This window comes from Haliaeetus leucocephalus, unplaced genomic scaffold, assembly GCF_000737465.1.
Source record: "Haliaeetus leucocephalus isolate CR32 unplaced genomic scaffold, Haliaeetus_leucocephalus-4.0 Scaffold656, whole genome shotgun sequence".
NCBI lineage: Eukaryota > Metazoa > Chordata > Aves > Accipitriformes > Accipitridae > Haliaeetus > Haliaeetus leucocephalus.
Window position 1 is genome coordinate 2,065,548 of NW_010973092.1, and position 14,660 is coordinate 2,080,207.

The following is a 14,660-nucleotide window of genomic DNA, read 5'->3' on the forward strand; positions in this document are numbered from 1 at the left end:
GCCGCTGGTGCTACAACAGCGTGATTTCCCCGAAGTGATGCTAGAGGCGGTAGCCAATGGGAGGCGCGGCCGCCCCCCGCGGCGACGCTGATTGGTTAAAACGCAGCCGGGCCCGGGGCGGCGGGGAATCCCGGGCGCCGCCGCGTTATACCCGAGGGCGCGCCCCGCGGGCGGCAGAGGCGGGTCGGCGGGCAGCGGGCACGGACGGCTCGGCTCGGCTCGGCTTGGCTTGGCTCGGCACAGGCACCGCACCGCACGGCACAGCGAGGTGGGTCGCGGTGTGTCCCGTCCCGTCCCGTCGCGGAGTTCGTCCCCTGCTTTGCACGGCACCGGGACTCCGGGTGAAGGCTCCCCGCGGGGTCCGTGGGAACGGCCCCGGGGACACGGCACGGCTTTGCTCGCCAAGACGGGGCAGCGCCGGCTTTCGCCGTGCGGAGGGGGTTTGGGGGAGCGGGGCTCATCGCGCCGGCAGCCTCCGGGTGGGTACCGGGCATCCCTCCGGAGGGCGGCGGTCGCGGTCCCTTATACAACGCGCGGGAGGGGACCGGGACCGGGACCGGGCGGGATGTCACGTCCCCCCGCGGGGCCGGGCATGTCCGGGCGCGGCTGCCGCTCCGCGGGCTCCGCCGGAGGCTCCGCTCCGCCGTTGAGCGTGTGCCAGCGCCGAGCCCCGGGGCCGGATCCCGCGGCCCGGAGCCGCGTTCCCGGCGGGGGGCAGCCCTGGCTGACCTCCCCCCGTCCCGTCCCTTCCCGTTCCCCCCCCGTTCCCCCCCAGCCCGGGGCGGGCACTGTCGGGGCCGTTGTCCCGCCGCCGAGCTCGTTGTTGGTGAAAGTTAGAAATGTATTGTTTGGGAAATCTTGGGCTCTCTGTCTTGGGGAAAAAAAAAAAAAAAAATAAACCACCGCAAAAAGGAAATTATTTCTGCAGAGGAAGGGCTGGGAGGGCTGCGCCGGGGCCGGCTGTTTGCCGGGGCCGGTCGCGGTGCTAACTGGGGAGATTGCCCCCTCCCCGCTCCCTTGCGCAACTTTATTAATAAACTTTTAAGAAGGCGACCGTGCCCGCGGGGAGACACCCGCACCCACTCCCGGGAAAACTGCGGGGGGGGGGGGGTCCCCCTCCCGGGCTGCCCTGTCCCACGCCAAGCTGAGCAGCCCACTTCCAGAATTTAGAAGCCGAGAGGTGGTTTTGGTGCTCACCGGGCAGAGCGGGAAGCGCTGCCCTCCAGGAGCAGGGGGAAGATACTGAAAAAGAGTTAAAGACCCTGGAAAAGCAGTTTTGGTTGCACCGATAGCGTTAGTGGTAATGCTGACGGAACGGAGGGTCAGGGAGGGGGGTGACGTTGCAGAATGGTTAAAATAGCGATGAGTTTTTTGCTGACCTGTTATTTCTTTCATAGACAATATGCCAGTGTCAAGAATGCGCATGAGGCCCTGGTTGGAAATGCAGATTAATTCCAATCAAATACCAGGACTGATATGGATTAACAAGGTGAGGGTTGTTTGTTACTGTTACTAGCATTATTATTACTTCCGTATCATTAATCATCCTTATTCTCGGAGGACACTAAACATAAGTCAAGATCATAAAGGAAAGAAGGACATGGAGAAAACTTGCAGGCATTATGTTTAAAAACCAACTATTTTTGTTTTCAGAAAAGGTAGCTCTGGTCAGTACAGAATGTAGTAGTTCCATTTTTCTCCTGGGAAAATTCCCAGGCGGAAAATGATAAATTAAAATAAAAGAAATTTGAACATGATGGAGAACCAAGAAAACTCCAGGACCTTTTCACTCCTGCTGCCCACTTGAGCCAAGTCACCTCCTGTCCCAGTTGAGTAGCTACTGTTACACTCCCAGTTGCTCCCAGTTTTAAGATTTGGCCTGAAAGAAACACTGTATTTTTTGGTCTGGAAGGCACATCCCTGTACCTGTAGCACAGGGTGAGATCAGTAGGCTTATTGAACCAGGTCTCTTTTCTCTGAAGCTTCTGTATCCAGCCTGAGGTGATATTTAAGCTGGAACACCTTTTCCTTATGATTCCTGCAGGGTCTTATGGGCAACTTTAAAAAGGGATTCTCTACCAAAGTGTACCCAGAAAATATACTGTAGCTTATGACACACTGACAGATTAGCTGCAATGCTTTTAAATGATTCTGCGATAAAATTGGCGATATTGCTTACTTCTACTGTACCATACCACATGTGGCCTTCCCAGTTTCAGAACGCTTAAAAAGTCTTGTATGCGTTGAACAAAACAGATGGAACAATGGGTGCTCAGTTAAGATAGAGGGCAGAGGGTTTATAAAGTTTCTGAGCTGCTGCTGAGAATTCTTTGATTAAAGCCATCGTTCCAAACTGGCACGCGATGCTGCTTTTTTAATTCAAGTCTCTATTGGTTTAACTTCAGGATAAGATGATGTTTCAAATCCCATGGAAACATGCAGCTAAGCATGGCTGGGACATGGAGAAAGACGCCTGCCTTTTCCGGAGCTGGGCCATTCATACAGGTCTGTGCTGGCTTTACATTTCCATCAGTCATACGAATATCTCAAACACGGCATTTTTTTGTCTTGACTTACACCTCAGCTAGTTATATTAACTACTAGTATATATGTCAGAGAAAATAGAAAAAGAATTTTTTTTTTGTGGGAAGAACTAGCACTGAAAATCTAAACACTCACCCCATCTCTTATTTATAGGAAGATATAAAGTAGGCGAGAAAGACCCTGATCCGAAAACCTGGAAGGCAAACTTCCGCTGTGCTATGAATTCACTGCCTGACATCGAAGAAGTGAAGGACAAAAGCATCAACAAAGGCTCCAGTGCTGTCAGGGTTTACAGGATGCTGCCTCCCCTGACAAAGGATCAGAAGAAAGGTAAGCCCTCCACAATCCAGCCGGGGTTATGCAGCTTCCACTACTGCGCTTTAACACCACTTAAATTTCCTGCTTGGCGTAGGCAGGGGTAGAACAGACCTGTTGGTAGCACCGGTGCTACTGGGGTCAGTCACTGGTTATTGCCATTGGTAACACTTTGTACAAGCGGTTCATTTTATCCCAAATTCTTTAAATGTGCCTAAAGGCATCATTAGGAGGCAATCGGGACTCGCTGCTGCTGACAGCAGTAGCAGAGCTTGCTGAGCAGGGCTCAAAGCTGCAAGAGCTCACACTTGCCTAAAATGTCACCCATGCAGCCCTTTCTCACATTTGTCTTATTTTTATTTAACAGAAAGGAAGTCAAAGTCTTCAAGAGAGGCAAGAAACAGGAGCAAGAGAAAGGTATGTGTCTGTAGAGGCAGCTGAAGAAGCTAGAGGTTTTGGTGGTTTTCATGGTTAATTTTTTTTCATATGGGAGCTTGTGCATTCTTAGACAAGTCTTCCATTCTTTGCCCTTATTTTTGTAGTCGTATGAAGACACGAGGACGGAGGAGTCGGCAGAAAGACTAACCAACACTCCTCTGCCAGATGACCACAGCGGCTACACCGTTCATGACTACGCGGGGCAGGAAGTGGAGGTTGAGAGCTCGTCCATCACCTTAGGTGAGACTCAGTTTTTAGCTCCCTGAGCAGAGTGGAAAGTGCCGTTTGTGCTAAACCCACAGTCTCTGCGCCAAAAGACAAAGATGAGTCTTGGGGCTGAGCCGTCAGACGGGCAGGGAGGAAATAGAGGTGGCTGTGTCTCTCCTGTGAATGCCAACTCCTCCTGGTGCATCCCGCAGACCTCTCGCCGTGCGAGGTGAGCGGCTCGCTGACTGACTGGAGGCCGCCGATGGAAATCACCATGGCTGACAGCACCAACGACCTCTACCAGCTCCAGGTGTCTCCCCTGGCTTCGTCCTCGGAAGGTGGGTATTTCTTTTTTCCTGCCCTGGTCTTTCATCGGTCTATTGGAAGCAAGCTGGAGGCAAGGCAGTGGGATGAAGAAGTGCCTGGGGGATCAGGAGAAGCAAGAGTTGTCGTGTAGAAAAAACAAACACACCTCCACTTGATGGATTTGGATGTCTGGAGCTACCAAACTGGCCAGGTTACAGAAGGGGCGTGTGCCACCTGCAGAAGTAGTTGCTGATGGGTGAAAGGCTCTGAAATACCATTTACTTTGCACATGTGGGCAGGCTTCGTCTCGCGGGCTCAAAGCGACGGCACGGACAGGTCAGCCTGTAAAGAAGAGGAGAGTTTTCCGAGCTGGGAGGTTGGGACTGGGACAGCTGGAAGGAGGAGGTGCCAGAAGCAGGACAGAGTTGGGTACAATAGTGACAGTGGAGGACACCATGCTTCCCACTGGTTCTTCACTCGGGCGGCAAAATCATCTTGCTCCTGTGTACCAAGCGGGCTCTGCTTTGGAGACTCTCGGGGAGGCATCTGAGCTCCTGGAGCCTTGCACCCCAACGTGCCCTTGTTGAAGAGCATCCGAGATGAAGGGCTGTGGGGAGCCTGGGGCATGGAGGTGCTGGTGGGCCTCCCTGCCTCAAACCCTGAGCCCCTCCTCGGTGTCATCCGTAGGGAGGGGGAAGTAGAAGGTAGTGGTGTTTTGTGACAAGAGAATATGAAGTGGGTTGTGTGGTGAAGAAGCAGAAGTGTGAAAGGTTGACATCTATGTCTATTTTCTTCTCTTCTTTTTATGTCCTTACAAAACAGTCACGGACGAAGATGAAGAGGAAATAAATTCGGAGATTTTTAAGGTAAAACCAGCCCTTCTGGTCAGAATAAAATTGGCCAAAGTTCCTGTTTGCACCAAGAGAGGAAGGGAAGCAGCTATCTGATCCAGTCCTCTATGAGCTGGACATACACTTATGTAATCCAAGACCCTTATTTAATGAGGAAGCCTGAAAAATTCAATATAAAAAGGCAGCTACTTTGTCCTCTCCAGCTCATGTTTGCACATCCATGGAAATATTTACTCTTCATGCGAAAGTCAGAGAAAGCTATTGAGTACTCCTAGAAGTAGAGGTTGCTCTGTTAGAGTCTGCAAAGGTTCTCTAAACTGTTTTATTTTGCCCTTCCCTCCACCTCTGACACGTGGCGCTTAATCTGAGTTTCCAGACATGTCACGCTCATCCCACTGATAAGATGGGGGTTTCATCACCGAAGGTGCTCCAGCCCTCCCTGTTTTGCATTAACTTTTTTTTTTTAACTGGGAGTAAAACAAGTTTTATATAACATAGCATGAGGAGATATAATATGATCTTTTTTGCTTACCTGTCTTCTAATTAAGGGGAAGGAATAAAACACTGCACCCACAGAAAAAAGAGCAGTTTTTACCGTCTCCTTATTCTCTTACAGCTGCTTGAACCAGCCCAAGATTGGCACACCACCAGCGTTGGGGGGAAAGGCTTTCTCACCAACGAGCCGGGCACACAGAGCATATGCAGCACTTACAGCTACAAGGAGCAGGATGGGGAGATCGACACAACTTCAGGTACAGACTTCTCAGTTATCACTGATGGTCAATGCCACAGGATGATGCAGACCAGGGTTTTCATGCAAGACACTAATTGGGAGGGAGCAAAACAAATAGGGGATTCACACATCCCTGTGTTCTGAGATTTCCAAGTAGCCTGTTGGAAGGCTGTAAGGAATTTGTTGATAAAAAGGAAAAGGTGAAAAATGCCTCCAGTAAGAGCATACTAGAGATTTGTCCTAGGGTTATACACATGTAAGTTATGTCAGCTTTCAGAAACTCCTTGCAATGTAACTGAAGAATTTCCACAAGCAATAGCTTAAACAGGACTGTTTAACAGAGAGCGTTTGAAGTATTTTAGCAAAATATTAGTCTAAGGTATTTACTCACATCTGAGAAATCTTTCAATTTTTTATATATTTTTTTTCTGTATGTATATATATGTACACACACGTATACACTATTTTGCTCTTGCTGTATGTGATTCAGTACTCATTCTTGTTTTATTTTGTCTAGGAGAGCTGGAGTTCAGGTTCTTAGACCAGAAAAGCAGTCTAGACTTCTCCTGGCTGGAGACAGTGAGACCTACCATGCAAGTCATTCCCTGTGGCTTGTAAAGCCCTGGCTTCCTCTGACCACAAACTGCTCTTGAGTAGAAACTTTGGCAAGCCTGAAGAAAATGGAAGAAGTTGTTTGTTACTGACTGAACAAAGACCGTAGCTTTTATATTCCGTTTAACTTTTAGGACTGAAAAGGTTAGCAAGAAAAACTCCATTATAAGAAAAAAAAAAAAAAAAAAAAAGGACTCCCATCTCACTAGCAGGACTCCTGGCACCAAAGATGCTCAGCCACAGTACGCACCTTGTCATTGCTTCGGAGGTGAAGCTTTTGCTGGGGGGTTGCTGATGTGCTGTGGGGTCTGACCTGGTGGGTACCACTGACCGTGTGCCAGAGGCCAGGGGAGGACGTTACCGTCCTCCCGGCACGAGATGCGATGAGCACTTTACCCATGGAGTGCTTAGGAGAGACACTGCAACTGAGTCTCTTACCTATTAGTTTGGGTTGCTGCTTACTTGTGCAACACTGGTGATACTGAGCTTAACGACTGTCATTATACTTAGAAAAATTGCACTAACTGGCCCTCTCTTCTTTGATTTACTCCATCATGTAGTTCATCTTTTGGATCTTTCAACTTTAAACTGTGTAAATAGTTTAGACCAATAAAATGTGAAAATTCAGTTTAGGCTTTGCTTCTACATAGTACAGTTACCCAGACCCCCTCATAGGATGTTACCTGCTTGTAGGCATGCCGTATCTATTTCCATATAATAGTTGAAGAGCTGCCACATGAAACAATTTTTGCACTGATGGGGCAGAGCTCTTTATTTATACCATGCCTGAGATCCCTTCTACCACTCTACCAGGATACCTACAGTACTGTACGCAGTCATGGGAGCTGTAACACCCTGCAGACCCACCCTGGGCCAGTGTGTGCAGGAGAGTGCAGGGTGGAAGAGGTTCTAGTTTGTGTGTAATACATAGGAATCAAATCACTAAGCTGTTATAGACTATTTTCATGTACATTTTATTTTTGTATATAACACATTGTATATTTGTTTTAATAAAGATGTTTTATATATGACATGTTTACTTTTTCTCATGGGAGAGCTCTGAGAATGCATTCTGGATTCCTTGAAAATACCCAAACAGATGTGACAGAGACAGTTGGAGGTTTTTTTTTTTCATGAGTCATGAAAGCACAGGGAATTTAGTACAGTTTGCTCTTGTTTTCCACCCCCCTGCCAGTGCAGCTGATGGGTGGAATCCTGCTTGTCCTGGGAAGGGAAGCCCCAGTCCTGTGCATGTGTGGGATAGATGGTTTCTATCTGCCATCATCTGCAACTGTCAGACCTAACTTACAGCAGGGTTAAAGGCTATGCTATTAAAAAAACCTTATGCACCACCAAGTCCCTGCTATGATGTCCCTATCAGCAACACTTCCAGCTTCTGTGATAAGAGCAGTGAAGACCTAGCCAAATATCTCCGGTTTGCCTAAAAAGAAAGTGTATGCACAATTCAGAAGGCAAGGGGAAAGCAAGCTGGTTTTCCCCTGTATATTTTATTCATTTGCCATAATTTCAGGCTGGAAAGGTCTGACATTGCATTGTCTGGGCTGGGAGACAAGAGACAAATGTGGCTGAGGGAACGTGTCTCCAGCTGCAGCCACCAGCACCTGACACTGCCTGGAAAACCCCCGTACTGAACAAAGCTGGGTCGTGATGGCCTTTGGGGAATAACTTCATTCACTGAGCAAGAGCAAGGAGAATATCAGGCTGCAGGAGAGGAAGACCCAACTCAAAGGGCAGGAACACAGCAGACATTTCCTACCGCTTTTGGCAGAGGCTCCGCTGCGACTCGAACTGCACACATGTGGGGACAGATGTGGGGTTTACCAAGGGAAAAAATAAGGAAGCAGGTGGTGGCGAGGCTCAAATCCAGCACAGTTTGGATACGGCACAGCAAGGTGGATGGGCAGCCCGGGCAGGGAGAGGCTGGGCAGGGTTCTTGCGGTGCCTGTTAGTCATTAACTGGCCCTATCTCTGAGACAGCCCAAAGTTGGCAGCGGCAGGCAGCACCCTTCCAGGTGGCACCAGGCAGAGAGCAGCTTCCTGCGCCTCATCCTGGCTCCGCGTGGGTGGCAGCCTGGGGGGGGTGATGTCCTTGCTGTCCCCCCCCATGGCAGTCACAATCCCTGGCAGGGTATCTGCCCCAAGGGTCCACCTCCCAGGAAGGGATCCGGCCAGCCAGGATCCCCCCTGGGGACCAGGGGCACGGCTGCCTCGGATCACACCCACCTAAAATCCTGCACGACTCCCCGATGCAGATCTAGAGCAGGAACTTTTTGTACACGAGCAAAGAAATCACCCACCAGACCAGATTTATGCCCTGGCCAGCTGCAGCGGCAGCTACTGCCAAGGAGAGAGCGTGGGGCTGCTGGGTCCAGAGCCACCGCTGTACGCCCGGGAAGGGACACCAGCTCAGTGCCGTCAACACAACCAGGGGCAATCGGTTTTGTTTAGGAACTGCTGCAAGTTTGTTACGCATGGGGGAGGAGGCGGGAGAGAGAAGGGAAACTTTCTATGATGCGAACAGTGCTAAAAATAAGGTAGACATTAATCTGTCCATTCATGCATTAAAAGGAGCAGGTTTTTCACAGTTATGCTCAGATACAAAAAACCAGCACTTAAGTTCTCACAGATAAAAAGATTTGACCAAGATCTGAGGACAGAAGAGAACAGCAGCTAGTATGTGTCACCCAGGGACCACAGACACGCTCCAAGTGTGTTTTTACCAGGACAGAAGAGATGCTTTCCTTCATCACCTGCCAAGGTACCTGCCTGACTGACCGCACATTAGGTATTTTGCCAGTGAAAAGTGGTGAAGTCTCATGACGGGGTGGCATTTATCCATCCAGTTGCTTCACTGGGTGAGTAACTGCCAAATTCAAAGTATTTTGTTGTTGTTTCTGTTGTTTTGAACTCTTTGGGAGGAGGGGGAAAAAAAAAAAAAAGCAGAGTTGAGCTCTCCAGCTCAAGAGGGATGTGACTTGCCAAACCCCAGTGAGACTCAGAGGCTGCTGCACCGTGTCGATGCCTGACTGGCTCCTCCATCACCTCTGGGGCAGATGGGGTTTCTAGAAGCAATATTTCTTCTCCCAGTGCCAACTAAGGAGACCTTTAGGCTGCTTGTACCCAGAGGAGCATCATGAACTCTTTAGGATAAACCTCCTGCATAGGCTATGCAATGAAAACAATTTTAAAACCTTGACATTGACTTCTTCTGCACTTGCCTATCCTAATCAAGCTCTTCATACCCAGTAAACTTCAGCTGGCTATCCTGTGTTGGAGTAAGAGTTGTTTTCACCTTTAACATGCACACAGCTACATTGAGCTGGGAAGTAATTACATGCCAGGAGAGCAGGTCATGGAAGAGAGCTCACCCCTGCCAAACCCAGGGAAAGTAATAAAAGGAAAGTTTTTATGGGCAGGGCTTGAAGGGCAAGTGGCTCTTTCTTGTGCTATGAACCTTGCCTGGCGGTGAGAAAGATCTACAGGCAATACAACTGTTGTAAAAATAGAGATCACCTCTCTATGGTGGAAAAGAAAAACAAGTTGTATCAGTCATCGTTTGGGAAATCAATGGAGCTAATCCTGCAGGCTTGGCAGGCTGCTTGAGCAGAGGCTCTCCATCACTTACACCATACTTAAACCATCACTGGCTGCAGCTTACTTGCAAACCTTGAAACCATTTAAAAACAAATCCAAAATTGTCCTTATTGAGTTTTAGAGCATTAGGATGTCAACAGGACAAAACCTCCTGAAAAATAACACGACAGTCTCAGAAACAGTCCCACAACCTGAACCTGGGAAAGCCCTACAGCAACTCAGGCACAGATTTTGCTGCTGCAGCATCCTGCACTGAGGTGGCAGACGACCGCCTTGGTCTTGCCAATAGAGATTTTCAGTGCTGCAGAGGCAAGGATATCACACATCTGTTAATTGCAGTTTTTCCTAGTAAAAACCCTTGACCTACAAATAGAGAGTTGTTGCTTTTCCCTTGACCTTTGTCCAAATGGATTGTTAAAATGCCCTTCCATAATTAGAGGGGAACATAACTTCCTCCCCTGTGGTCTGCTTTGCACATTGCTTGTAATTTAATCACTCATTAGGGGCAACCTGTGAGCAGCTCAACACCTAAAGGTGCTGCCTAAAGGAGTCTTTTGCTCTTGGCTGCCCAGAGCAGTGGCACCTTGCGTGAGATTTGCCAGCCAGGCAGCAGAGCCTGCAATTAGTGTTTCACCTTTATTTGCCATCGTGATTGAATCCTGATAGTTGGACACATTTCCAGGCAGTCACATGATTTACGGTATCACACCTATAAAGGATAGCAGTGCTTCGGACCAAAGGTATGAATTTATAACTGCAAAAAATAGTGGAATATTTGTTTGTGGTGCAAAGGCAAACTATTGCTTAGATAGCAACCAAATATCTTGGACTGCAAACTTTATTTCTCTGCTGTTGTGCTGGATCATTCTTCCTCTCCAGTTCCCCAAGGGTCCATTTTCCCCCCCCCATGTTTGTACGTACAACACAAGGAGGACAGAAACTTCTGCAGGACAGAAACCTCTCCCAGAGGCTTAGGAGGGCCAAGGGAAGAAGTATTGTCTGTAGAAAAGTCAGTTTTAGAGTTAGATGGGGAAAAGTCTTCCCTAGAAAGGGAGGAAAGTCACATTTTCATGGACAAATTGTATCTAAGCTGTATTTTCTCTTACACCAAGTGCTTCAGTCGACTCTGTACTCACTTCCACCATAGCACTGCACTTCAGAGCTCCTTTCCCTCCTACATTTTCCCCATCCTCTTCATTATTTCTCTCACCATTAAACTCACCCCTGTCCCTCCCCATCCTTCCCATGTGCGAAACAAACAATAACAAAAGCATGTTCATGCAGGCAGCACGCTGTGTGTAGCTCAAGCTACTTGCACACTCTAACCTTTGGTCTTTTCTGTTCCAATAACGTCAGGATGCAAATTCAGCCAGTGTGGTTCCCTGGCACATTGGGCTGCGGGTGGCCACCCGGAGCTGCTGGGAAGGGATGGGGAAATCTTCCCATGGCCCCTTCCAGAGTTCAAACGAGAGCATGGCACGCACTGCCACCGAGCTGAACGCTCACAGGCCACATGAACCTGAGCCAGCAGAAGCCAAAAATCATCCAAAACCTAGAAAACCTGCTCATCCTGCTGGCAGATGTATTTGGTCACCAGCTGGATGTAAGCAGAGGTGTCAAACCACAGTATTAAGGACTGGGGGCTGCCAGGCACAGACAGTCATACGCTCATTCCACTAATTGCCTTGCTGACCAAGGTGAAGAGCAGTGCCCAACCACAGACAGCATGACAGGAGTAACAAGGAGGACAGGGAAGCCAGGAGGATCTGTAGCCACAGAGCTAGGAGACAATGAGGACCAGGGGGTGGGCAAGGGGGGCAGATCTCATCACCCCCCCATCCAAAACTAGTGCAGGCTGGGACTCGGGTGCCAGAAGTTACCAGGGTCTGCCTCTGCATGAGTACAAAGGCAGTTAATGCTCCCTTCTGGTATATCAGGCTGGTAAACAAAGTCGGGACAAATGCATGGATGGAATAGGCATCGGACAAGGGTTATCAGAAGATTTCCAGGAATAAGGAATCCAATTTGCAGGGAGCAAACAGGACAGCAGACCCAGCGTCTCTCCCTGCCCTGACAGCTGACGCAAGTGGTCGGGCTCCCTTCAGCCTCTTCACCTTCAGGATGATCCGCCCCATTCGTTTTGCTCACGATTCATAGAGAAACTTCACCGTGAAGCCTCTGAAGGGCCTGACAGTCGGTACCCGGCCAGCCCGGGCACAGCTGGCCGCAGCCGCTGTCATCTGCCAGCGGAGCCACCGGCGAGGGATGCCAGGCTGGGTTAGGGGTGAGATACCAGCACAGCCTGCGCAGCACAGACCTGCCTCTCGCAGCTTACCAGTGTCTCCTCAGCTGCCAAAAACCAGAGAGGAGGAGAAGGCTGAGCTGGTGGCACATCAGGTTGCTGGCGGCTCTTCCCTGGCAAGCAGCACCCGGATCCTGGGCCAGAACAGCAGCAACGCGCGTTACTTATACAACACGTATACATACTGTGTACAGGATACTTATACAGCACCCTGAACGACGACGACTGTCGATGCCTGCGCAGAGGATGCTCAGCCATCGCAGATGAACTCACAGCCTATTTCGGTATAGGAAATTTCACACTGCCTGTTGTGCATTGTTCCCCATTGCACGGCTGCGACACGCTACGCTGCAGGCACGTGGCCACAGCATCAAAGCACAGAAACGCTGGGGCAAGCTGAGATGTGTGCAGCAGCTTCTGGGGATCTTCCAGGGGAATTCAACCTCGCCAGCTTTACATGACTGCCTTAGCAGAAACAGATGCCTTGTCAGACAGTGGCAAGGGGAAGGACTTTGTTTTCTCTGTTTGCATGGAGCAATGGTTAAAAATACAAAAGCGAGGGAATAGTTAAAAGGCAGGTTTCACTGGGAGGAAGACAGGATAATGGTTGAGGAGCTCTGGGCAACTGGAAAGTAGATGGAGGTTTTGCTCCTCTCCAAGCATGCAGTGGTTTAGCAGTGATAGCACAGAGAATGAAGGATGGAAAAGAGCATAAGGATGCTGGCCCTAATTCAAAATGAATCTAGCACAAGCATTACGCATATTAGCTATTTGCAAGCAGGGCTATTAAATAACAAGACCCAGGCTAACCACAGGCATAAACACTGAACATGCCCAGTTTTAACATCTGCATTGCAAGAATATGTTTCACTGTTTGCTCTGTCATGATCTAAATACTATAAAGACTTCACCAACAGTCTTCAGGCAGAAGCTAATTGGGAAGCCAAGTCCAGACAGGTACAACTTTGTTTTCACAAACTTCATTGCTGAAGAAAGAAGAGGGAGTAGAGAGCAGAGTGTGGACTATGCTGGCCAGTTCCCAGCCTTGTGGCTGGGTTTTAGGATGTTTTTACAAAATCCTGGAGGGCGATGGCATAGATTACCAGTGGCATTATTTAAAATCAGCAAGTGAACCATGTTAGCACATACACATTTCACATGGAAATAATAATTCAGTATTATATCCAGCAACTGCCATTCCTGTCCGGAGCAATCCTTTGCCATCAGCTTTGGAAGACCCTCACTGGGGTTTCTCCTGCTCCGTGTGCCGCACCCCACACTTCTGGAAGCCCACGGACAGACTTTCCCAGGGGTGTACCAGGGCGACTTACCTCGGTGCGAGTGATTCATGCCACCATTTGCTCTGCCCCGTAGCTCCACATGGCTCCTGCCCTCACCCCACGATGAGGTCCCAGCTCACCCAGTGCAGGCTGGGTCCACAGCAAAGCTGTGCTTCATTTGCCTAATGTTCATGTGATGGCTGTATCATCTCAGGCTGCACGCCAAAATCCCAGCACAAGCCACATCACATCAAGAAACCTCATGTAGTTTGTATCCACTAATGCATAACATCCATCAAGCTCACACCAACAATCAACAACTGCATCCGAGCCATAGCAAAAGCATCTTAGATGCTGCCTACAAAATATTATCTGAACCACAAGAGCTGTAAATGTTTTACAATTAGCTGCATCAGAAACAAGCTGCTTCCCAGCTGCCATGCAAAATGCTACCAGGCTATTCCAGGGGAATGGTCCAAACCAGCACTGCTCACCGATGCTACACACACAGTTCCCATGCACGGGTGATCAGCCAGTCTCATTTTTCTCCATGAGGCAGGGAGAGGACAGCTATCATCAACAAGAGGAAGAGGATTTAAAAAACCCACAGCAATTAATAGGTATGTTCTTGGACCTATTTTTAATTTACATCTTGTGACTGACCAGATTTCAGATTGCTGGTGTGTTTAATTAAGGCACTATTACCGAAACTGGCCTTTCTTAGCTGACTTAGTGTTATCTTCCCTTAGAGCTAAAGGCAACAGGAGCTTTTCCCATTGATTTTAAAAGGCTTGGGCCCACCTAGATTACACCCTTGCCCAGCTGTGTGCAAAGATGACTAAACTTTGGGCCTTAATTCCTAGATCCTGTTTGCTGCTGGGTTCATCCCAACAGTTCAGAACCCGATGTTGTCCCTGCAGCTGAACGCCTCCCGCACCTCCACTCCGAGACAGGTAGTGGCACATGAAAGCCACGTCCATGCGCTGGTAGTAAAGCCAAGGCAAAGCCTGACTATAATTCCTGTCTTCAGGAAAATTCCCCTTCCTCAAAACAGCAATTCCTCATGGAGAAGCATGGAGAGCTTTGCTGGAAGCACAGGCTAAGCCCCTCATCCCCATCCCTGATGAACAACTCAGCAGGGGAAAGACCCCAGCTGACATTCCTCTGGGGTTTTACTCATGATAAACAGGTAGCAAATCTTCTACCTCATTAGCATCTTGAGAGAAGCAACTCATTGCAGTGTTTTGATTACAGTGCACCTGCCTTTACATAACATGAGCATCGAGGCCTTAGGGAGTGTAGACAGCCCTCGAACTGTGCATAGGTATGAGGAAGCCTTGGCAAAACATTTTTCTGTATTCCACGTCAGGGTCCCATCCCCTGCTGCCATGGAGCAGCACAGCCAGGCTGAGCGGGTGGCCTTTCAAGGCATTCTCCCCAGGAATGACTCTGCTTTT

The 14,660-nt window shown here is 49.1% G+C and overlaps 1 protein-coding gene across 1 annotated transcript; it reads left to right on the top strand.

Moving 5' to 3' along the window:
• Positions 1-234: 234 nt before the first annotated feature.
• Positions 235-6,175, top strand: IRF1 (interferon regulatory factor 1). The gene is made up of 10 exons (XM_010578821.1): positions 235-268; positions 1,398-1,489; positions 2,406-2,505; positions 2,698-2,874; positions 3,227-3,276; positions 3,402-3,537; positions 3,717-3,842; positions 4,633-4,676; positions 5,278-5,413; positions 5,912-6,175. The coding sequence occupies exons 2-10, from the start codon at positions 1,403-1,405 to the stop codon at positions 6,010-6,012; spliced, it is 957 nt and encodes a 318-aa protein (XP_010577123.1). The 5' UTR covers positions 235-268; positions 1,398-1,402; the 3' UTR covers positions 6,013-6,175.
• The last annotated feature ends 8,485 nt before the right edge of the window (positions 6,176-14,660 follow it).